Source organism: Drosophila biarmipes, chromosome 2R (assembly GCF_025231255.1).
Source record: "Drosophila biarmipes strain raj3 chromosome 2R, RU_DBia_V1.1, whole genome shotgun sequence".
Lineage (NCBI taxonomy): Eukaryota > Metazoa > Arthropoda > Insecta > Diptera > Drosophilidae > Drosophila > Drosophila biarmipes.
Genome location: NC_066615.1, coordinates 21,856,241 through 21,877,878, shown reverse-complemented (window position 1 = coordinate 21,877,878; position 21,638 = coordinate 21,856,241). Strand labels below are relative to the sequence as shown.

General features: G+C 40.6%; 8 protein-coding genes across 8 annotated transcripts; 2 read left to right on the top strand and 6 right to left on the bottom strand.

The window, feature by feature from the left end:
* Positions 1 to 3,949: 3,949 nt before the first annotated feature.
* Positions 3,950 to 5,382, bottom strand: LOC108022248 (uncharacterized). Its single transcript, XM_017091107.2, has one exon. It carries the CDS (start codon positions 5,282 to 5,284, stop codon positions 4,751 to 4,753), a length of 534 nt encoding a protein of 177 aa, XP_016946596.1. The 5' UTR covers positions 5,285 to 5,382; the 3' UTR covers positions 3,950 to 4,750.
* Positions 5,383 to 6,211: 829 nt separating this feature from the next.
* On the top strand, positions 6,212 to 6,579 carry LOC108022413 (keratin-associated protein 19-2). The gene has a single exon (XM_017091300.3). The coding sequence runs from the start codon at positions 6,269 to 6,271 to the stop codon at positions 6,515 to 6,517; it is 249 nt and encodes an 82-aa protein (XP_016946789.1). The 5' UTR covers positions 6,212 to 6,268; the 3' UTR covers positions 6,518 to 6,579.
* A 3,775-nt stretch (positions 6,580 to 10,354) lies between these two features.
* On the bottom strand, positions 10,355 to 11,553 carry LOC108022437 (putative gustatory receptor 59b). The gene is made up of 2 exons (XM_017091322.2): positions 10,594 to 11,553; positions 10,355 to 10,539 (listed from the first exon to the last, which is right to left on the bottom strand). The coding sequence occupies exons 1-2, from the start codon at positions 11,530 to 11,532 to the stop codon at positions 10,384 to 10,386; spliced, it is 1,095 nt and encodes a 364-aa protein (XP_016946811.1). The 5' UTR covers positions 11,533 to 11,553; the 3' UTR covers positions 10,355 to 10,383.
* A 378-nt stretch (positions 11,554 to 11,931) lies between these two features.
* On the bottom strand, positions 11,932 to 12,762 carry LOC127011024 (putative gustatory receptor 59b). Its single transcript, XM_050887806.1, has 2 exons — positions 12,144 to 12,762; positions 11,932 to 12,087 (listed from the first exon to the last, which is right to left on the bottom strand). Exons 1-2 carry the CDS (start codon positions 12,759 to 12,761, stop codon positions 11,932 to 11,934), a joined length of 774 nt encoding a protein of 257 aa, XP_050743763.1. The 5' UTR covers position 12,762.
* Positions 12,763 to 13,400: 638 nt separating this feature from the next.
* On the bottom strand, positions 13,401 to 14,595 carry LOC108022137 (putative gustatory receptor 59b). The gene is made up of 2 exons (XM_017090979.2): positions 13,639 to 14,595; positions 13,401 to 13,582 (listed from the first exon to the last, which is right to left on the bottom strand). Exons 1-2 carry the CDS (start codon positions 14,575 to 14,577, stop codon positions 13,424 to 13,426), a joined length of 1,098 nt encoding a protein of 365 aa, XP_016946468.1. The 5' UTR covers positions 14,578 to 14,595; the 3' UTR covers positions 13,401 to 13,423.
* Positions 14,596 to 14,953: 358 nt separating this feature from the next.
* LOC108022136 (putative gustatory receptor 59b) lies at positions 14,954 to 15,756 on the bottom strand. Its single transcript, XM_017090978.1, has 3 exons — positions 15,345 to 15,756; positions 15,169 to 15,260; positions 14,954 to 15,109 (listed from the first exon to the last, which is right to left on the bottom strand). Exons 1-3 carry the CDS (start codon positions 15,754 to 15,756, stop codon positions 14,954 to 14,956), a joined length of 660 nt encoding a protein of 219 aa, XP_016946467.1.
* A 952-nt stretch (positions 15,757 to 16,708) lies between these two features.
* LOC108022431 (uncharacterized) lies at positions 16,709 to 17,021 on the top strand. The gene has a single exon (XM_017091316.2). The coding sequence runs from the start codon at positions 16,726 to 16,728 to the stop codon at positions 16,981 to 16,983; it is 258 nt and encodes an 85-aa protein (XP_016946805.1). The 5' UTR covers positions 16,709 to 16,725; the 3' UTR covers positions 16,984 to 17,021.
* Positions 17,022 to 17,965: 944 nt separating this feature from the next.
* Positions 17,966 to 19,199, bottom strand: LOC108022293 (uncharacterized). Its single transcript, XM_017091152.3, has 2 exons — positions 19,131 to 19,199; positions 17,966 to 18,998 (listed from the first exon to the last, which is right to left on the bottom strand). The coding sequence occupies exons 1-2, from the start codon at positions 19,131 to 19,133 to the stop codon at positions 18,141 to 18,143; spliced, it is 861 nt and encodes a 286-aa protein (XP_016946641.2). The 5' UTR covers positions 19,134 to 19,199; the 3' UTR covers positions 17,966 to 18,140.
* Between the last annotated feature and the right edge of the window lie 2,439 nt (positions 19,200 to 21,638).

The following is a 21,638-nucleotide window of genomic DNA, read 5'->3' as shown; positions in this document are numbered from 1 at the left end:
GGAACTGGAATTGGACAGTTACATTAATACGTGACATACTTTTACCTCTCTAAGGTATAGAAAAGAAGCCTCATTTTGCGCTTTGATTTAGATATCTCTAAGGAGATCAAAAACTTAACGCAATGAGCAGTTTTGGTAACCCATTCTAAACGCCATTTAGGTTCCCCTTCTTATGTATAATATTAGATAATTCAACCACAAATTCGTAGAGGTATCAGGTCTAAGTCGTATTATAAAAACTTATGGAATAATAAAGTTCATTTTTGGTGCCCCATTTTAAAAGCAATTGGAAACACGGAAAAATCTAACACGTAAATGGGGTAAAATTTTGACTCTCGCTTAAGGAAGAGAATGGTGTGTAGAATATAAGAGAATTCCACCACAAATCCATATAGGTATCCCTCGTGTAAATCGGGTTCTTACAACGCAAGTTATAGAATCTAGAAATGCAGTTTTGGGCCACAACTAGGAAAACCATTGGAAATACGGAAAAATCGAACATGAAAATGGGTTAAAATTTTGACCCTCGCTTAAAGGAAAAAAATGTGCGTGGATTAATAGAGAATTTTACAAAAAATTCAAAGAGGTATCCCACGTCCTAATCGACTTCTAATAACCCAAGTTATGGAATCTCGAAGTGCAGTTTTGGGCCCCCCCTATGAAAGCCATCGGAAAAATCTAACACGTAAATGGTGTAAAATTTTGACTCTCGTTTAATGAAGAGAATGGTGTGTAGAATATAAGAGAATTCCACCACAAATGCATATAGGTATCCCTCGTGTAAATCGGGTTCTTACAACGCAAGTTATAGAATCTAGAAATGCAGTTTTGGGCCACAACTAGGAAAACCATTGGAAATACGGAAAAATCGAACATGAAAATGGGTTAAAATTTTGACCCTCGCTTAAAGGAAAAAAATGTGCGTGGATTAATAGAGAATTTTACAAAAAATTCAAAGAGGTATCCCACGTCCTAATCGACTTCTAATAACCCAAGTTATGGAATCTCGAAGTGCAGTTTTGGGCCCCCCCTATGAAAGCCATCGGAAAAATCTAACACGTAAATGGTGTAAAATTTTGACTCTCGTTTAATGAAGAGAATGGTGTGTAGAATATAAGAGAATTCCACCACAAATGCATATAGGTATCCCTCGTGTAAATCGGGTTCTTACAACGCAAGTTATAGAATCTAGAAATGCAGTTTTGGGCCACAACTAGGAAAACCATTGGAAATACGGAAAAATCGAACATGAAAATGGGTTAAAATTTTGACCCTCGCTTAAAGGAAAAAAATGTGCGTGGATTAATAGAGAGTTTTACAACAAGTTCAAAGAGATATCCCACGTGTTAATCGAGTTCTAATAACGCAAGTTATGGAATCTAGAAGTGCAGTTTTGGGCCCCCCTATGAAAGCCACGGAAAAATCTTAAGGAAGAGAATGATATGTAGAATATAAGAGAATTCCTCCACAAATCCATAGAGGTATCCCTCGTGTAAATCGGGTTCTTATAACGAAAGTTATAGAATCTAGAAGTTCGGTTTTGGGCCCCATTCTGAAAGCCAGTAGAAATAAGGAAAAATCGAACATGTAAATGGGTTAAAATTTTGACTCTCTTTTAAGGAAGAGAATGGTGTGTAGAATATAAGAGAATTCCACCACAAATCCATATAGGTATCCCTCGTGTAAATCGGGTTCTTACAACGCAAGTTATAGAATCTAGAAATGCAGTTTTGGGCCACAACTAGGAAAACCATTGGAAATACGGAAAAATCGAACATGAAAATGGGTTAAAATTTTGACCCTCGCTTAAAGGAAAAAAATGTGCGTGGATTAATAGAGAATTTTACAAAAAATTCAAAGAGGTATCCCACGTCCTAATCGACTTCTAATAACCCAAGTTATGGAATCTCGAAGTGCAGTTTTGGGCCCCCCCTATGAAAGCCATCGGAAAAATCTAACACGTAAATGGTGTAAAATTTTGACTCTCGTTTAATGAAGAGAATGGTGTGTAGAATATAAGAGAATTCCACCACAAATCCATATAGGTATCCCTCGTGTAAATCGGGTTCTCATAACGAAAGTTATGGAATCTAGAAGTCCAGTTTTGGTCCCCATTCTGAAAGCCAGTGGAAATACGGAAAAAACGGACATGAAAATGGGTTAAAATTTTGACTCTCGTTTAAGGAAGAGAATGGTGTGTAGAATATAAGAGAATTCCACCACAAATCCATATAGGTATCCCTCGTGTAAATCGGGTTCTTACAACGCAAGTTATAGAATCTATAAATGCAGTTTTGGGCCACAACTAGGAAAGCCATTGGAAATACGGAAAAATCGAACATGAAAATGGGTTAAAATTTTGACCCTCGCTTAAGGAAAAGAATTGGGCGTAGATTAATAGGGAATTTTACAACAAATTTAAAGAGATATCCCACGTCTTAATCGGCTTCTAATAACCCAAGTTATGGAATCTCGAAGTGCAGTTTTGGGCCCCCCCTATGAAAGCCATTGGAAACACGGAAAAATCTAACACGTAAATGGGGTAAAATTTTGACTCTCGTTTAAGGAAGAGAATGGTGTGTAGAATATAAGAGAATTCCACCACAAATCCATATAGGTATCCCTCGTGTAAATCGGGTTCTTACAACGCAAGTTATAGAATCTAGAAATGCAGTTTTGGGCCACAACTAGGAAAACCATTGGAAATACGGAAAAATCGAACATGAAAATGGGTTAAAATTTTGACCCTCGCTTAAAGGAAAGAATTGTACGTAGATTAATAGAGAGTTTTACAACAAGTTCAAAGAGATATCCCACGTGTTAATCGAGTTCTAATAACGCAAGTTATGGAATCTAGAAGTGCAGTTTTGGGCCCCCCTATGAAAGCCACGGAAAAATCTTAAGGAAGAGAATGATATGTAGAATATAAGAGAATTCCTCCACAAATCCATAGAGGTATCCCTCGTGTAAATCGGGTTCTTATAACGAAAGTTATAGAATCTAGAAGTTCGGTTTTGGGCCCCATTCTGAAAGCCAGTAGAAATAAGGAAAAATCGAACATGTAAATGGGTTAAAATTTTGACTCTCTTTTAAGGAAGAGAATTACATATACGTAGAATATAAATGAATTCCTCTATAAAATAACAGAGATATCCCACGTGTTAATCGAGTTCTAATAACGCAAGTTATAGAAGCCAGAAATTCAGTTTTGGACCCCCACTAGGAGAGAAGCAATTGGGGTTAAATTGCTACCCTTGTTAAATAAATCTATTTGAATACAAATTTTTACAGAATTTAACCAAAAACTCATAGTCGAAATCGGTATAAAATTACTCAAAGTATGTCATCTAGAAGTGCATGTTTGGACTCCTATACTTCCCATACTACATATGTATATACTCAGTTTAATTAACATAAGCAAGGTTTGTTTTTGAATTAAATTTTCATTTGTAATTAATAAATATACCCAAGCTCGCCGCCACTGAAAGTGTAAAAGGAGAGACAGTTGAAGTCCCCTGTGTCAAGCTCTATAATTAGGTGATAATTTTTGCCTCTGTTAAAAAGCAATTATTAATAAGAGCCTAATGAACGAGGGCTCCGCACAGATGCGTTCTACACACCCCGCACACTTCACTATATGAGGCATAAAGAAGAGGACAGGGGCGACATTGTCAGATGAAAGGAATATGCGATGCGATCGCGGAAAAAAGATGGGGAGATTCGGATCGCGGTGACAGCTTCTTAAGTTGCATGCCGACACAGCCCCAAGATTTGTGTACTGTCAGCGTTTTTAGGCTTGAGCACTGTCAAAATATGTCATATCATGATGGATACATCACATGGATCATAAAAAGGGGGCGCCTATGAAATCGAGAAGGATATGTTGGGGTATAAAAACTGGGAAAACGCCATACTTTATTATCAAGATAAGCAAAATGAATAAAAAATAGTTACAAGACTGACAATTTATATTTGCGTAGTCGCTGGAAATGTTCCAGAGATGTAGAAACAATGCTTTTAAGAAATCTAAAAAAATATTGTTTTTAAATCTCGGAACATTTCGGTGGCTCACCAGAATATCTATACAAAGCACAATATCTGATTACAGCACTGGCGAGGCCTGTCAGAATGACCGGATCGATTTGGGGAATAAAATGTTTGCTTAGAATTATGACTATCGCCAGCGTAGAAGGAGAAGAATCGCCAGAACTGCCGAAATAAGTAGTATAACCACATCGAAACCGATTGTGGTGCCTTCGTTCTGGGAGTCTGTGTACTCGGTATTTGCATAATAGAGGACCGTGAACTCCTTTTCCACCACCTTTTCGGGACTGCAAGCCCTTTCCAGTTCGAAGGCCATGCGGAAGAAGAAGTCCAAGCAGACCACATGACTGTGATTCGTATGGACTATCCTGAGCAGTTCGTCCTCACCGATGCACTGGAACTCGTTCATGCCCATCACATAAAGGCGTTGACAGAAGCCGAACTGCTCGCTGCCCATTATCACCATCAGTTCCTGGGAATCTTCGTCGTAATGGGACCCAAATACCGCATACGGGTCACCAGCGGATGATAACTTGCCTCCGAAGCGGATCTTCACATCCTCGGGATAATCGCCGGAACAGATCAGGCTCCACGTTATTTCGCTTATTCGTTGGCAGCGGTTGGTGAGTAGAGAATGCCGGCTCCTCATTTTTCCAGGGGAAGGTGGTTTTGACTTGAAAGTCTGAAAATATCAGATGTGCCTGCCCTATATACGAGATGTCCTCCACCGCAGAAAGGCGATCAATAAGATGGATATAACCAGACATATGAACAAAGTGGGTAATGCCAGAAGGGCTCCGGCGTCTACATCGGTCCTAATGTCCGGGTTCGGATCGTGGTTGGTGTAGTAGTAGCCCGACTGCATGTTCTCCTCGTAGCCCCTGGCGCCGCAGTGCTCCTTGAGGTCCGAGGTCAGGTCCATCGTGTAGTTGTAGCACATGCGATGGCTGTAGCCGAAGTACAGGTTCTTCGAATCACCGCTGTGGGTCCTGCAGTTGAGGTTGTGCACATCGGTCAGCTGGATGGTTTGGCAGTCGAGCATGTCCTCGAAGTGGAAGACCAGCAGGTAGCTGGTGTTCCGACTGTCCAGCTGGTAGATACTGTAGGGATCCCGGGTGTTTATCAGCCGGTTGCGATACTTCTTGGTCAGGGATTCCGGCACCACGGCCGAGCAGACGTGGGTCATGGAGTTGGAGAACAAGTCCCTGCAGAGCGTCTGAAATTCGCCGCCCACCGACATTTCTCGCGGTTCGTTCACAACAGAAATTTTGAGTAACTTTTCAGTCTTGTTTATGCTGTCTAAGTCTAGTTTATGAATTTCCGATTCACGGCAATGTGACCTGCTAGCCAGGGCTGATCTTCAGAACCGGATTCAAGTCGAAGTCCACCTGGGCATAGAATGTTTACGAATCTTTATGACAAACATTTATTATAAACCAAGGTCAGGTTGTTGACTTGGTAAAATATTACAAAGCTTTATAGAACAGCATTTAGTATTAGTCAGGAAATGAAAAAATAAAATAAATGCTGTATTTATTATACTTTTAAAATGTTTACCTACGGCATAATTATAAATCAAATTAAAAAATATACAGAATTTTGATTGGTTAACGTTGCACAATCCAAAACGGATTTTAGAACGCAATTATCTAAAAATCAAGCTCATCATCTAAAATCTACCCCAGGGCGCAAACATGAAGCAAATTAAAATCAATTCAAACAAAAGAAATGAGGTGAAAAACATTTTATTTTCGGCAATATCGATGTCCAATAGAAAACCCATTGATGACAGGCTTGATTAGCATAATGTACGAGTATATTAAACGAAAATCAAAGTGTGTGTGACTAAGCGAATGTGATAACAAAGCCCTGCGAAATTTAATACCAATAATTATACACAACTTTGTTTGCATTTTATATTATGCTAATAGCAGAGCGACAGAACTCGCGCCGAGTGATTCCCAAAATCCCACAAAAGAAGAGTGAGTTTGCGGAAAGGTTAACCCCAAACTCCAGAACTGCTCCCCCCGAGGGGCTGGTCATCTGACATATTTTGTTTTCGTCGTGAATTGTGTCATTTTCGAGGGGATCGATTAATTGGAGAGAACCAGACAAGCAGGTTGTTGAACCAAGTGGTTCGGATCTGTTTATATAATAGGCCGCCGAGTCGAAGTCTCTCAACAGTCTGATACGTAAAGGTCTAAAGTAAACAAGTCAGCTGAAGATGAAGGCTATTTGCGTGTTCGTCGCTGTGATTTTCGCACTCCTCAGTGTCCTGGACGCTGTGCCCGCTCCCCAGTTTGGTTTCGGTCGATTCGGTTATCCTGGCTACGGCGGATTCGGAGGAGGATATCCCGCCTATGGCGGATTCGGTTATCCAGGCTATGGCTTTAACAACGGCTTCGGCGGCTCCAGTGCCAGCTCAACTTCTTCGGCCTCCGCCAACAGTTTCGGCGGTGGCTTCTTGGGATAAAAAGTATTCTTAAGCCCGATTAATATTAATAAATTAAATTCTATATTTTTGTGACCCCAGAATGAGTGGATTTATTTTTATACTTTTTACTAGTAGACTAAAAAGGGGGTGTTTTAGGTTCGTGGGAATTATATCTTAAAATACCCATCTGCATGCCAAAACTTCGGCAAAGCGGACCATTCATTCAAAACTTATAAGCAAATAAAGTGCATGCATATCTCCATTTCTATCGCACTTCCTTTAGCTGGGTAAGGTAAGGTAAGTTGAATTTATTAAGCATAATAATATATTTGAAAAATGACTAATTTTTGTTGGGTATAGATTTATAAAATGAAAAATGTGACTGCGAGATGTAATTTCTTGCTTAATTTTCTGTTAGCTAAACTCCTATTTAATTGGTTTTTTAACTAGGAGGTCAACTGGTGCGATGCACCGAAAACTCAGACATTCCAGAAACTTTGCAGGCCGAAAACAACTTTCACTTGGCCAAAATTCCGATTTGGCACAGCTGTGGCTTACATTTGCCTGAGCCTGAGCCAGAGCCCCAAGTAAATCAATGCAGAAGCTCTTGTCCTCCGCTCTAAGGAAGCCAAAGTCAGGTCAAATCCACTGGATGTGCATCGAACTTGGTTCAACGACTTTGCGGCATCATTAAAAACTTTTCCTGGCATCTTGAGCAGTCCTTTGTCCTCGGAAGGGGCCTGGAGGACTCTTCCCCCTCCCCAGAGATGACTTTTTGGCCGCACACATCTGGAGGACATCTCCTCATATTGTTATTTTTTAAATTTATACCCTACGGCTGAAGGGAAGAAGGCCAGAGAATGCAAGTTAAGCTGAATAGCTTCTTTGGTTGTTGACGTTGACTCAAAGTTGCATTGATGGACGCGGGTTTTGGTCCTGCTCCCTCTGCTTCTCCTCCTTCTGCGCCTGCCACTGGCCATTCAACGTCGCGGCTCCTGGCATTGATGTTCATCCATTGTGTCCTCTGTGTGAGCTGTGTGTCCTGGGTGTTCGGGTGTGTGGCCACTGCATCCTGCCTCCATCTCGTCCTGCGGCCTCCATTCACTGGGGCTTTGGGGCCCGGCCCTGGCCTGCAAGTCATGGGCATTCAAAGGCATAATATAATAACGCGTTTATGTCCCCTCAGCAATTTTATGATGCCCGTCCAGCGCAATGGCAAAGCCAGAGTAATGATGACCACAGGACCTCACCGGGACATGTGCACGTCGTCCGCCACCCGTCCTCCTGTGAGTAATGACACAGTCGGATGGTTCATATAAATAAGATTCTTATTGCACTATCTGCGATAACCGTTTGGGTTTCCCGTTTACAGTCCTGTAAATTAGCACAACGGAAATTTAATTCCGGCTTAAATTATGGGCTTGAAAATATCTTAATATCTTGAATTTTATACTCAGCAAACCATTTCAATGCTTTAATTTCGTCCTCGAATTTAGTGTATTAAACAAAAACTGAGTGTCATAGACACTATTTGATATACATTTTAACTATTAACATTTATTTATCGGGTTGAACCCGAATATCTTGTGGTTTGAATTATAACATATTATAAAATTAACTGATCAAAAAAGTAGATAGTAATAATAAATGTGATGATGAACTGATGTTTCTCATCTTATGTTTCTTACCTATATTTTATAAAGTAAATGTCTGTCTAAATGTACATTTTCAGCAAGTAAATGAACAATATCAATATTTATATATTTTCCACCAGCTTAGAGGAATCATGAACATGTTTTCCACGATACCTATAACCAATTTCCATGATTTTTCGGGGCCAAATCAAAGGGCTCTCTGATCCCAGCCAATTTGCGTCCGCCTGGCAGTGGCAATGGCAATGGCAAATCAAGGATTCTTTTCAGCAACACGTAAAGGGCGGGTCCAAGGATTTTGGGGGAGGAAGGGGCCGGAATGGAGTGCAAACCGTTCGCCTAAAATATGTCAATCGGAATGTAAATCATTGCGTAATTTGCATTTTGAGCAAATCAGCTTCAATTGAAATTGTCGATGCCCGGTGCCGCAGCTCCTCGTCCTCGCCCTTCGCCATCCTGCATTCCCCGCGATCCTCATGCATTTGTTTCTGTTGCTGGCAACACGTGAGTTATGGCGACGATTTTGACAATTGTCGAGCGACGGCCACGCCCACCTACCCAACGCCCACAGCGCCCGGGGGGCGTACAGCCGACGCATCCGTTACGTGCGATATATGTTTGCTGCTCGAATCGGGCATAATAAATCTTGGCTCTTGTTATCCAACATAATTGCGTTGACGTGCCCCGATGCGCATTCAAATCATGTTAATATATATACTTACCCAAGCGAATGTCGATAGAAATCATCTCATTTTCAAGTAGTTTATCACGAAATGTCGTCACTCTAGCTCAAAGTATGTGATGAGGCTCTTTAAACCAGTTCAGGAAATACTTCTATTTTGTATTATACAAAAAGGCCTTTATTTACAGCTATGATATAACAGTTTACCAACAATATTTAACAAAATCGGTAAGTATTTACGCGTAATGGGTAAGTATATATTTCATTAATTTTGAAGTAAGCATTTTCTAGAAAATAAATCATTACATTATTATATATTAACCATCACATTTATATAATGTTTTTGGGATCATTAACTCCTATATTTATAGCAATTTTACCATGGGTTAAATGCAGAAACAAATAGTACACATCAATCTTTATTAAAGCATCCATAACGAATATTTTACGGATAAAATCTACGGATAGCGTTTAATTTCCGCAGTTTATACAAACGTTGTCGTTTTTCAAAAATACATGCAAGCCCTGTTACTTAATTGATTTTAATTCCGATTCGATGTATTTATTTTCAAAAAAGCATTGGCCTATAAGCCGATTTTAAAAAGAAAGGGCCTATAAATTTCAGAAACCGCAAATAGAACAGTGCAAAACTTCGATACACGTTTTGCCAGCAAAAGGAATTAGATTTGCATTCAGCGCTTGGCAAAACGAATTTATTGCGAAAATTATGCTTTGATTTATTTTATTTCATTTTATTTATGCCTCCCTGAACTCTGGAATCCCACCCCTTTCACCTGCTGCCCTTCCCAGCACTCTCCAGCTAAGTTGTGTGCCTGTGTTTATGACACAACTTTCATCACGTACAACGTAGAGCAGATGTGCATACGCCAAAAAGTATGCAACAGCAAAACGTGATTTCGTTTTGAATTTCAACTGCGAGTGCTGTCAAAGCTGAATTTATTTGCTGAACGCATTCATTTGGAAATTATCGAATAGGAAATTATTGGCTCCTGCGAACAGAACGTTTTTGCTGCTATATTGCTCACATTGTTGCCCGTAAGCGCTTCAAACGTGAGCCATTCAAATAGTTACAATTATTTCTTGGCAGAAAATGATTAGGAAATCACAATAGTTTGGAGGCATTTAGGTGTCGGATTATGCAAAATCAATTTGCCAGGGATATTTGATAGGTTCGGCAATGCAAAATATTTCATTAACAATTCTGAGTGCAAACATTTCAATAATATTATGTAACTTAAACAAGGTTATGCTAAACTTAGAAATAGGGTTGGATTTCGCCTTCAATGATGTCTAAAAGTATGCAACAAATTAATTATCATTCTGAAATCTAAAGGAGTTATTTCAAAGCCTACATTAAGGCATTCTTTTAAGTGACTGTATTACCATAAGATGAAGCTATGTGATTTTTGTAACATAAACTTAATGAAGCCGCAATATGCTCCAATTTCACCTAAAAAGGTGTCTGAAGGTATGCAACAAAATATTTTAAAAATTATATGCATACTCTTAGGCACAGTGATTTTTATAAGAAACTAAATTATATGATCCTATTATTTCTGCATAACAAAATGAAACTGCAGTAGCACTAAAATATAATAGAAAATGCCGCTGATCATATCGAACCACATACTGAGGTTCGATTGAAAAAATCCACAAGTCCAGAGCTTCAACTTTGAACTACTAACGTAGGTCACGTAGGAATCTATCTAAATCGTTGGAAATTGATAAACATACATAAACACATAATTCACTTTAAATACCTCTTTCGTCCATGGAATTTCACTCCAGGAATGCTTGGCCGAACTCTGGTACTTCAAGACCAAATCGGCTAGGTAATCGATGAGAAAAAAGTCCAGTGCACGAATTAAATATTGAACAATTCCGTAAATCAGCCAAAAAATAGGAGTGGATACACCAAAGGTAAAAAAGGCTCCCCAGTAGGCGTGTGTTACGCCAATTATAAAGTAATCGAAGCGGGTACCCAACATCTGGGGGCCATAGATCGTATTTATACTTAAGGCTGTTTTGGTGAGATCGCCATGAAGCAGCCACAGCTCCTGAAGTTCCTTCAAGTGCCTAGACGATTTTGAAGTCATAATCGTTTCCAAACGTTTATTCACATTATCAAAGCCTCGAGCAATATGCCACAGGGCGAGGAAATAACCCATTGGCACCATATGCAGAATGTTCCAGGCATTGGTCAGAAACAGAAATGTGGCCAAACTGGCAACATTAAAAGGCTCGACGGAATAAAATAAGAATACGTTTTCCGTAAGACACAACCACGTTACGGTGAAAAACTTGACACATATGAGAACCATTAGGGATTTTCTTACCCATGGTACACCTTTGAGTCCTTTTTTCTGCTGAAGCAATCTCCGCAGCAAAGGTTGCATTTCCTTAAAGGCTGTATCTCGAAATCCACGCGATAGAACGGTATATAATATGACCGCATATGACACCAGATATCTAACGTTATAGGTAATCAAAATGAGCAGAGGAAACTGCATTTTTGCCTGGAACACCAAGCTAGCTTGCCACATTACCAGGGGCAGCATTGTAAGCGTTATGATGTTTGCAACTAGAGCATAAGCCCGGGAGAATAATGTAGTGTAGAATCTTTGGTTGGCCAGTTTTTGGGAAGTAATTCCGATGGCCAGCGAATAGCCGAAATATATTTTCACCAACGGGTAAACCATGACCACGTCCTTTCTGAACCAGTCTATTGTATTGACTGATGTCATTTGCTTTGCTACTAATAAATGGAAGTGCCTATGCTAACCAGATATTCAGATACCGGAAATGATACTGGATCGATGACAAAAAAGAATGGAACAGTAAACAGAAAACAACACATTGACTTCAAAACGTTGTATTAAATATTCGAATTAAATAAAAAGCACATTCTTTTTGATGTTGTATTTAAAAGATATTTTAGAATTTGTGTAATAAATAAAAAGAGTTTCACATTAATAAAAGCGTAAGATATATAAATGAATATTTGGAAATACTCATTACTCATTATAAAAATGATCATATATAATATATAGATTACTTAATCTTTTGCATAAGTGTTATTAGAGTTGACAGTGCACAATTTAATTAGTGTAAAGCAGTAGGAATTGCAGTAAGAGTATAAAAAAGCAAAGAACACCTTCAGACAATCGAAGAAAGTTGCTCCGGTTGGCGGTGTAGAGCCCTCCTATCTTCAAATTCAGCGGCATGCTCCTTTCGTAAATGATATAAGCACTAAGCTGTAAAAAGTACAAAATTATACTTATGTTATTTTACCCCATAAGAAGGATAGTACCTCCTTGGTCAGAATGCCCTCGATGATCAGGTCCTTGGGTCGTCTCTGATACTCGGTTGCTAATTCGATAACATAGTCATTCAGGAAACATCCCACCATGCGCATACAACATAAGGTGATTATAAAAGTTTTAATGCCCTTCGGCGTAGACTCTTTATCATAAAATATAAAAATGAAACAGTGGAAGCCATGGATGATAATCCTCAAAAAGAAGTCGAATCGCAAAACCAGCATTTGAATACCACATGTCGTTTGCAACCGTTGGAAAACTCTGCCAAGATGGGAGTGCAAAGCCCATAGCTGATATATTTCCTCTTTTTCCAGTGACGTATATGGCTTAGTCACCGGAATAAGCTCGTCCATCCGTTGATTCACGATTTCATAGCCTCGCGCAATGTTCCAAAATGATATGAAATGCAAATACACACTGTTGACCATTATATTGAACCCGGTGACTATAAGTATGCTTTCAAAGAGCTTTAAGGTATCGGAACACATCCATAGCCCGAAAAACGCACCTGAAACATTATAACCCAGCAAAATAGTAGCTGATAAACAAGTTTTTAAAATTAATACGTTGCGAAGCTTTGAGCTCGTTCTTCTTCCAGATCGCGTCATATACTGATTTAATTTGGTGTTTAGGCACTCGAAGTCCAGCAACGCATTTTCCCCGTAACATCTCGTGATCAGAATGAGGAATATTACAGCATAGGTCGCAGAATGCAGAACAAAAGGAGCCAATCTTAAAAACCGAGGCTGGTTTTCATTTGCCGATACAAACTTGGCATCTCTCCACATGAAATAAGGCGTTACTGCTAGGTAGATTATATTTACAACTACCGCATAAATACGCGTTTTTCCAGTTTGACGGAGCTTTCCGTCCACCAATCTATAGGATGTACTGCCGATGAGCAGGGTGTATGCGTTGTGCAAGTAGGCCAACCTTTGCATGGCTTATGCTTATTAAGCAGCTCCTCTGAGGAATGTGTGAGTGAGACTAACTTACTAAACTGACCCTATATAGTAGGTACATCTTCAGTTCGCCATTAAAATTACTAAGCCTTGTACCAATCGTAAGGGATGTCATGATAATATGACATGACATGAGTCTTAAGTCCTAAGATTGTAAAGGACTTTGTTATAATGTCACCTCTATCTGGTAATAATCTAAAGTGCTCAAAAGTACAAGTGTAAAAAGGCGTCCCAAGAACTTAGAACATAATCCTTTCTACTATTGATGATGACTATTTATTTTTGCATTGGTTCCATCTTAAGACCTTCTACTTATTGCTCATAACCAGCTGAAACTGGAACAGCAATATGGAGTGGACGATAATAGAGCCCACCATTTGCAGCCATTTATTCCTATTCGCCGGATAGAGTCCGCAAACCATCAGATCCAGCCTCATGCTGCTGTTGTAGATGAGGAAGGAACTCAGCTGGAAAAGGGGAAAGTCTTTAGAAGACTGTTTTTAACTAACAGATTACAAGCCACCTCTTTGGACATTTCGCCTTCGGTGACAAAGCACTTTGACTGGGCTTGGTATTCGGTCAGCACATCGCAGATATAATCGTTTAGAAAGAAGTCTGCACTTCGAACCCAATAGATAAGAGCTCCGTAAATCTTTTCCACCGAAGCAGAATGGTCGTATTGCGAATAGATCGTGCCCATGTAGCCGTTGATGATGGAGAACATGAAGTAGTCGAAACGGTTGGCCAGCATTTGGGGGCCGTAGTGCCGGTTTATCCTGCGGGCGGTCCTGCCGAGGCTTGCATGCAGAGCCCACAGGGCACGGAGCTCCTCTGCCTGATCCTTGGAGTCCCTGGACTCATCTGAGATAACATCCTTCATTTGCTGGTTGACAAAGTCATAGCCTCTGGCAATTTGCCAAAAGGAAACAAAGTTAAAGTATGTGCTGACGATTTGGATGGTTAGGAAAGTGTTGACCAGTTGGGCGTATAAATTGTGAGGCCAGGGTAGTCTCCACTGGTAAACGCATACAACGAGTAGGTAGGCAAAGCACAGGTAGCTCACAGTCAAGGTCTTCAGGTTAAAGATTCGAAGAAGTTTCGAGCTCACTTTCTTTCCCCTCCGCGACATTTCCCGATTCACCTGGAATATTATCACCTGCAGATCCAACAGCATGGCATCCCTGAAGCACCTTGAAACCAGGGTGTATGCTATCACAGAGTAGTTAATGGAGTAGAGAACATATGGAACTATCCACATGAAGGAGGGCAGCCACTCGGCCATGGTCATCAACTTGGCCGAATTCCAGAAACCCACCGGCAGCAAGGTCAGGGCAATGGCATTCATAACAATCGTGTATATCTGACTAGTCCTCGTCTCCTTGAACTCCCCACCGACTGTCATGTATGACGTCATGCCGATGGCCATGGCGTAAACGTTATACGCGTGAACTATCCACCTCATTGTCGCTATCCGAATGAACCGACGTCCAAAACGCTCGTACTGCAACTAAAGTCAGTGGCTCATCGTTTCCGTAGAGCTGGGAGTCAATTAGACAAAGTGGTATCCCGCACAGCGATCCAAATCTGGTTAAATTGCAGGGCCCTATGCTCCCCTTTGATTATCATTTTTTCGGTTCGATATCATATCATATCATATATTTTATTTATTTCATCAAAACACTTGAAGTCTCCCAGTATTGTTCTTGTTCTTGTCATTTTCTTCTCATTTTATTTCGAATGTAGTGTGATTTTTGGGCCAATAAGGTTACAACTTATAATATAATGTTAATAATATAAGCATTCTTGCTGGTTAAATAAGTAGTTTAATGTCTTATCTACTAGTTCCTCAGCATCACATAGAACTGAAGAAGCAATGTGCAGTGGCAAACGATGCAGCCCATCATTCTAAGCCACTGGCTTTTGTTAGCCGAAAAGAGTCCGGACACCTTCAAGTCAAGTCTCATGCTGCCCTCATAGATCAGATAGGCACTTAGCTGAAAACATGATGATATTCGGATGGGTAGTTCCTGAAACTTCTGGTTACCTAAACTACCTGTTGGGTAACTTTTCCCTCCGTAATGTCGTGCTTCGGCAAGCACTGATACCGTGAGATGAGGTCACATACGAGATCGTTGAGGAAGAAATCTGCAGTGCGAACCAAATATATCAGACCAGCAAAAAGTGTAATGACATTCATTTCACGGTATAGGTAAATTACTCCAACATAACCATATATGATAGTGAATACAACATAATCCGTGCGGGAGACCATCATCTGGATACCGTATACTCTATTTATTCTCCTGGCCATGACACTGAGATTCGCGTGCAGAGACCACAGATCCCTCAGAGCCGAGTATTTTGTAGTATTTCTTCCAGATCTCAGGGCTTTGAGGAGCTCCTCCATTTCGTGGTTAACGAAATCATAGCCCCTGGCGATTTGCCAGAAGGATGTAAAGTAAAAGTATGTGGTGGCATTCAAGATGCTGTAGGCTATGTTAATCAAGAGAGCATAATGAAAGCCCGAGTCTAATTTCAAAAGCGTTAGCATTGAGGCCAGGCACAGATAGGTGAGTGTGAAGGATTTCAAATGCAACAGTCTCTGCAGTTTTGGGTTCGCTTTCCTTCCGGCACGCACCATTTCTCGATTTAATTTATTGCCCAGCTCTAGCAAATCCAAGAACAAACTATCCCGATAGGAACGCGATGCCAGGATATACACCACGACAATGTAGTTGACTGAATAAAGAACAAACGGAATCAAAAACATTATATCAGGTAGCCAGGGAGCCACCATCATTGCTTTGACGGCCCTCCAGAATGCCCGTGGTAAAACGAAAATGGTTAATACATTAAGTGCTAGGGCATAAGCGCGTGTTATTTTCGTTTGTTGGAGTCTGCCATCAACCACTTTATAGGACGTCATGCCAATGAGCAGGGCGTATGCATGGTATATCTTCACTATCTTCTCCATTTTGCCGCCGCAAGGGACCGTTCTCCAGCAGGTTCAAACTTAAACTAACCACTAAATTTTTCATTCCATAGGATGGGTCCGGTAAAACCATTTATCGACCAGTTCGCAACTAGCATGAACATTCACTGACCAATTACAAACGATCATCGGACATCTGATACCGATACAGTGCCTAACTTCGCCAAGCAGTATTATAATAAGCAGATATTAAAAATGAACAGAAAAGATAATCCAGAAATGAGGTTTTAACCCATAAATGAGTTGGTAATATCTGTAAGCCCAATTTAGTTTTAATAATAGATTTTACAGGACGCCCAACCTTCGAAAGTACATTTGTCCTGCGCAACAATTCACTCCAAAACATGATAGCACAAGTCCTTTTAAAATCGATTAGTATACCATTTCTTCAAAACAAAAGGATCATAGATTTAGGGCTTTATGCCTTTGTTTACCAAACAAATCAGTAACCCTTTTTGACCTTTCAACCCAATTCCGGGTACCTACTAATATTGGAATTAACGGTAGGGCCCAGGTACTACAGTTCAGACACTACCTGTTCACTATATAAATGGGTTGACCAAGGGAACTCCACATCATTTCAAGCACAGAGCTTCAGAAGTCAACACATAGAACAAAATGGAGGGTCCTCTGTCGTTTCTTCAATTTAACCCTGCCTGTCTGATACTCATTGTTTCAGGATTTTTATTGGTGGAGTTCTTAGTCAACAATTGGTGCGCTCCACAACATAATTTTGAAGATCCTAGATGTTGGTGTAACATCAACATCATCGACAAAAAGTGCGAGAGCGAGACTCCTTTGGTAAGGAATTCCGGACTTAGTCATCGGGCTAAACTTTTGGCTAGCGTCAAAAGGAGGCTTGATAAACAGTTCTAAAGCACTTTATAATTATATTTTACACATAAGCATTTAGAATTAAGAGGAGATACTTATAAATAATAAAAAAAAAATACAACAAAAACCACTACAACTTTTAAAATTTTTTGAACGTTTTTAGAAAAAACCGCCAAGCATCTATCGATTTATTCGATAACTGTTACCAATGCTGCCATATGGCCGGGTTTTCTGACAGAGTGGCAGCTTTAATGGGAGACAATGCCGCCAAGATTCAAGTTTGATTTTGAAAGTTTCCGTTTCCCTCGCTCGCTGAATATAAGCAACATAATATAACCAAGGATAGAAACAAAGCGCATGTTCATAACACAACAACATACCATTAATACCAATTAATATTATTTGTTTTGTTTCAACTTTATTTAATATTTGAAATACATTGGTTTAATCAAGCGATATAAAAGTAAAACCGTCTTCAGCTATTGAAATGTCAACTTTGAAAAGGAACTTGCTCCTTGTTACCATACAAATTTGTTATATAAAAAGCATAGAATAGTCCAACCCTTGGATAATAGTTAAATAACTATTTTCATAGTTAATCCACCCATAAAATATAGTTATTCAATTCGTTTATACTAAATAAAATTGATAAAACTGAAAATAAATTGTTCAATTCAAATTCAAAACCAAACGATCTTTATTTTGAGTCACAATTCCAGAAAACAAACAAATTGGTAACCCTCGAGAGATTTCCTCCATATAAACTTGTTATACGAACGCGTGTGGAGTGGTCTGGCCGAAGACTTTTGGCCAAAGTTTGCCAGCGCGGTTATGGCCTACACCTGAGGTCATCTTTCTGTAATCTGCCTTGTTGTTGCTCCGCTTTTGGCCACGCTGATCTCGACTCTCACCAGGCTTTATGGCGCGGAATTTAAATATACATACATAAGTATTGCAGCGGTCGCCGAATCGCGCACCTCTGGACGGAGCCCCTGCGCCCCATTGATCCACTTGCAATTAACACCGCTTGTGTTTACATTTTAATACGTTTTTTATGATTATTTATTAGCTAAAATCTCAACGGGAACTTTGCGTAACAACAAATATTCAACAACAATGGGCGACTGCGCTTGTTAATTTAACAAGCCGTCGCCACGCGAATGGCTGTGGCGCTCCGTGGGCTCCACCTGTGATCCATCCTAGAAGCGGAATCGCTTGGCAGGCACGTTGTACTGGTAGCCCGACTCCACGGGAGCGGGAGCAGGAGCAGAGTAAACTGGAGCAGGTGCGGGAGCAGAGTAAACTGGAGCGGGTGCGGGAGCAGAGTAAACTGGAGCGGGTGCAGGAGCTGGGATGTCCTGGACAGGGGGCAGGTACTCTGGAACGGGAGCTGGAGCAGGTGCTGGGGCAGAGTAGACTGGAGCAGGTGCAGGAGCAGAGTAAACTGGAGCTGGGGCAGGGATGTCCTGGACAGGAGGCAGGTACTCAGGAGCTGGAGCTGGTGCGGAGTACACTGGAGCGGGAGCAGGGGCAGAGTAAACTGGAGCAGGAGCAGGAGCAGAGTAAACTGGAGCGGGAGCGGGAGCAGGAGCAGAGTAAACTGGAGCTGGGGCAGGGATGTCCTGGACAGGAGGCAGGTACTCAGGAGCTGGAGCTGGTGCGGAGTACACTGGAGCAGGAGCAGGGGCAGAGTAAACTGGAGCAGGTGCAGGAGCAGAGTAAACTGGGGCTGGAGCTGGAGCTGGAATGTCCTGGACAGGGGGCAGGTACTCCGAAGCGGGCGCTGGGGCGGGAGCAGAGTAAACTGGAGCTGGTGCGGGAGCAGAGTAAACTGGAGCTGGAGCAGGAGCAGAGTAAACTGGAGCAGGAGCAGGAGCAGAGTACACTGGAGCTGGCGCAGGGATGTCCTGGACAGGAGGCAGGTAAGCCGGGGCGGGGGCCGAGGGGATGTTGAAGGTGGGCGTGGGCTTGTTGTAGCTGTAGCCACTGCCCAGGTTCAGGTGGGACACGTCGGCGGAGGCCACGGCGATGGCGCACACAGCGAAGACGAAGAGTTTCTGCAAGAGGCGGAAGCGGATGAGCAACCTGCTCGAAGACCGGGATCCATATCCAACATGTTAGCCGCCGGCCAAGGTGAGCGGTGACCAAGGTCGCCGACTATCAGCTGGCACAGTCCACTGAGTACTCACCATTGTTGTTGATTTGTTGAGGGGCTTTCGAAGTTCGTTGGATCTGCTTTGGCAAGCTCTGGTCGCAAGACGCTGAGGCTGAATGATGACCAACTGCAGATGGGCCGGCACTTTTATACCGGAGATGGAGCCCAAAAGATTGGGCCAGCTGTTTGCCCGTCTCCGTGTCTGCGCTTCTTTTTGTCAAAGAAAGGCAGCCAGTTACGAAGAGAGTGAAGTGGTGATCATTAACCCTGCGATGGGTGTTGGCGCCAGTTTGTATTCGCAACGCATCAAAGTTGGGTTCACGCAAGACCATTTAAAATATATTATAAAATTGGTAGGTTTCGGGTATGCGTTATTTCATTATAGATAGTAGTTTCGTATTTAAATATAGACTATGAAATTACCTATGAAAAAAGAATGCAGTATTTGTTTAATTCCGGGAAATAAATTACTCAATTAAGTTGCAGTTTTTTAGTGTTTCAAGTGGTTATCTTTAGAAACCGGTTTAGCTTTTACGTGTTTCTTTTTTTAAGTACCTTAGATTTTTAAAAAGTTAGTTATGTAGAATAAAAGCCTAGCAACAAACTGCATTGCTAATTAATTAGAAGGTAACTCAGCTTCTTAGCTCAGCCTAAAAATGAATGACCTTGACCCTTTTAATTGGTCCAGAGCAGCTCAAGGTCCATCGAAGTGCTTTTCTTTATCAGGTTTACGGAAACCAGTTTATAGCTACATCTTGAAATTATTATACTAATTACGACATAATTACAATTATTTATGTAAAATAATTAATTTTAATTTTTTTAATTTAATTTGTTTTTATATAAAATAATTAAATTATTAATTAACTCAGAGAATTTGAAGAAAGTAATCAAAAGATAGCCCGAGTTTAATGCTTAAAAATGAGTTATGTTTAATTGCCGCATTTATTTACCTAACATTTTTAATGAATGTGATTTAGTAGTTAGGAAGCTCTTTCTGCGCACATCTGCCCACCAGGGGGTTAAGACCGTGGCTGCTCGCCGGCAGCCGCTCTTCGTTATCGGGAGATTTGAATGGGTTTGGCAATGTCAAGGGGCAGGCGACTGGGCAGAGCGACCACGTCCACGTCCAGGGGACACGCCAACGCTCATTTGCATGCGAGGCAGCGGGCCACGCAGCGATTAAAGGGCCTCCGCCGGCTAATGTCAGAGGTCAGCCGATCTGCGGCTGCAGCTAGCGGAATCAGTTTTGTTTGGCTATTAGCCGGTGCTAATGGTTTAACTACATCTACACGCCCGACCAAGCGCTCAAGGATGCCCAGCTCGGCCTTAGCCTCAGTGAACTTGTAAATAGCCAAGTCGAAAGATGTACCGAAGTATGGCTTTATTTTTTATTGATATTAATTGGGTAAGCCTTAGCAATGCGATGCGTGCGAAGCACCAAGTTGCAGTTGAGTAGTTTTTTAAGGGCCATATAGTTTTTTGGGATTTTTCCCATTTTTTGCTCAATAGTTGATGGCGCTTTTACCCCTCCCAATAAAAATACAATAATAGTTTTGACACCCAAAGTTTAGCAACAAATGTATAGAAAAAACAATATAAACAAGAAAAATTAAAAAAAAAATATGTACATATGTTATAGTTTGATATAAATGGATTTTGAAGGGAAATACCTATTTTGGGAATTTTCCCATTTTTTGCACAACAGTGAGATGGCACTTTTTCTACTCCCAATATAAATACAATGATAATTGATTTATAAATAAATTACTACTTTTAACTTTTTAATTAATTTTGTAAATGAATCGAAAGTAAGCAACATTTATAAGGCAAATTTTTTTGCAAATGTATATATAATATTTTAAAATGAATAATTTTCGAAGGGGATATTTTTGAGTTAACAGAGAGATGATGGGTTCGACACCCAAACTTTATCAATCACTTACTGCTTTTAACTTTAAATGTTGTATAAACATCCAAGACATATGTAAATTAAAAGTATAGATAACAAAAGATTTGTTAACAAAATTAAAATATCAACAAAAAAGTGAATCAGTCAAACCAAATTATATCAATTTGCTCCAGTGTTATAAAACACATTTTAGTTCGTTGATAAATTCGATGTAATTTAATGTGTCGCAGGTGTCAAGGTTTTTTTTATTGTGTACAACCTTCAGACGTCCCGGGCTGCGCGTTGTTTATTGTTGTTTTTACCCATCGAAGCCCTGCTCATTGTTAAATTTCTAATGCATAAATGCAGCAGCTGAAAGCATATTTCCCCTAAAGCGAAATCTATTCATAAGGCATCGCGAATTTGCTTAGCCTACTTTAAACTGCCAATTTCAGATGCTTTTTTACGGAGAAGAAGCAGATGGCCTGCAGAAGAAGCGTAATCCGTCTTAATTATGCCATTTAAAAAATTCACACAGCAACAAACATCCAACTTGACCAAAGCGTCTTGGCTTGCACAAAAGTGTTTTTTGGTCTATACCTTCTGCTCAGGGGTCACTTAATTAACCAATTAGCTAACCATGTACGACGA

Bases quoted from the DNA above. Each gene is read 5' to 3' on its own strand.
- LOC108022431 (XM_017091316.2), top strand. From the start codon at position 16,726: ATGGAGGGTCCTCTGTCGTTTCTTCAATTTAACCCTGCCTGTCTGATA.
- LOC108022137 (XM_017090979.2), bottom strand. From the start codon at position 14,577: ATGAGGTGGATAGTTCACGCGTATAACGTTTACGCCATGGCCATCGGC. The intron at 13,583-13,638 runs GTGGCTTGTAAT...CCCCTTTTCCAG, and splicing joins AAGGCGAAATGTCCAAAGAG to CTGAGTTCCTTCCTCATCTA.
- LOC108022413 (XM_017091300.3), top strand. From the start codon at position 6,269: ATGAAGGCTATTTGCGTGTTCGTCGCTGTGATTTTCGCACTCCTCAGT.
- LOC108022136 (XM_017090978.1), bottom strand. From the start codon at position 15,756: ATGGTGCGTGCCGGAAGGAAAGCGAACCCAAAACTGCAGAGACTGTTG. The intron at 15,261-15,344 runs GTTATGTTGGAG...TTCGCACTGCAG, and splicing joins TGTATTCACTATCATATATG to ATTTCTTCCTCAACGATCTC. The intron at 15,110-15,168 runs GTAGTTTAGGTA...TCATGTTTTCAG, and splicing joins AGGGAAAAGTTACCCAACAG to CTAAGTGCCTATCTGATCTA.
- LOC108022248 (XM_017091107.2), bottom strand. From the start codon at position 5,284: ATGTCGGTGGGCGGCGAATTTCAGACGCTCTGCAGGGACTTGTTCTCC.
- LOC127011024 (XM_050887806.1), bottom strand. From the start codon at position 12,761: ATGACGCGATCTGGAAGAAGAACGAGCTCAAAGCTTCGCAACGTATTA. The intron at 12,088-12,143 runs GTACTATCCTTC...TACTTTTTACAG, and splicing joins AGGGCATTCTGACCAAGGAG to CTTAGTGCTTATATCATTTA.
- LOC108022437 (XM_017091322.2), bottom strand. From the start codon at position 11,532: ATGGTTTACCCGTTGGTGAAAATATATTTCGGCTATTCGCTGGCCATC. The intron at 10,540-10,593 runs GTATTTAAAGTG...CCAACGATTTAG, and splicing joins AAATTCCATGGACGAAAGAG to ATAGATTCCTACGTGACCTA.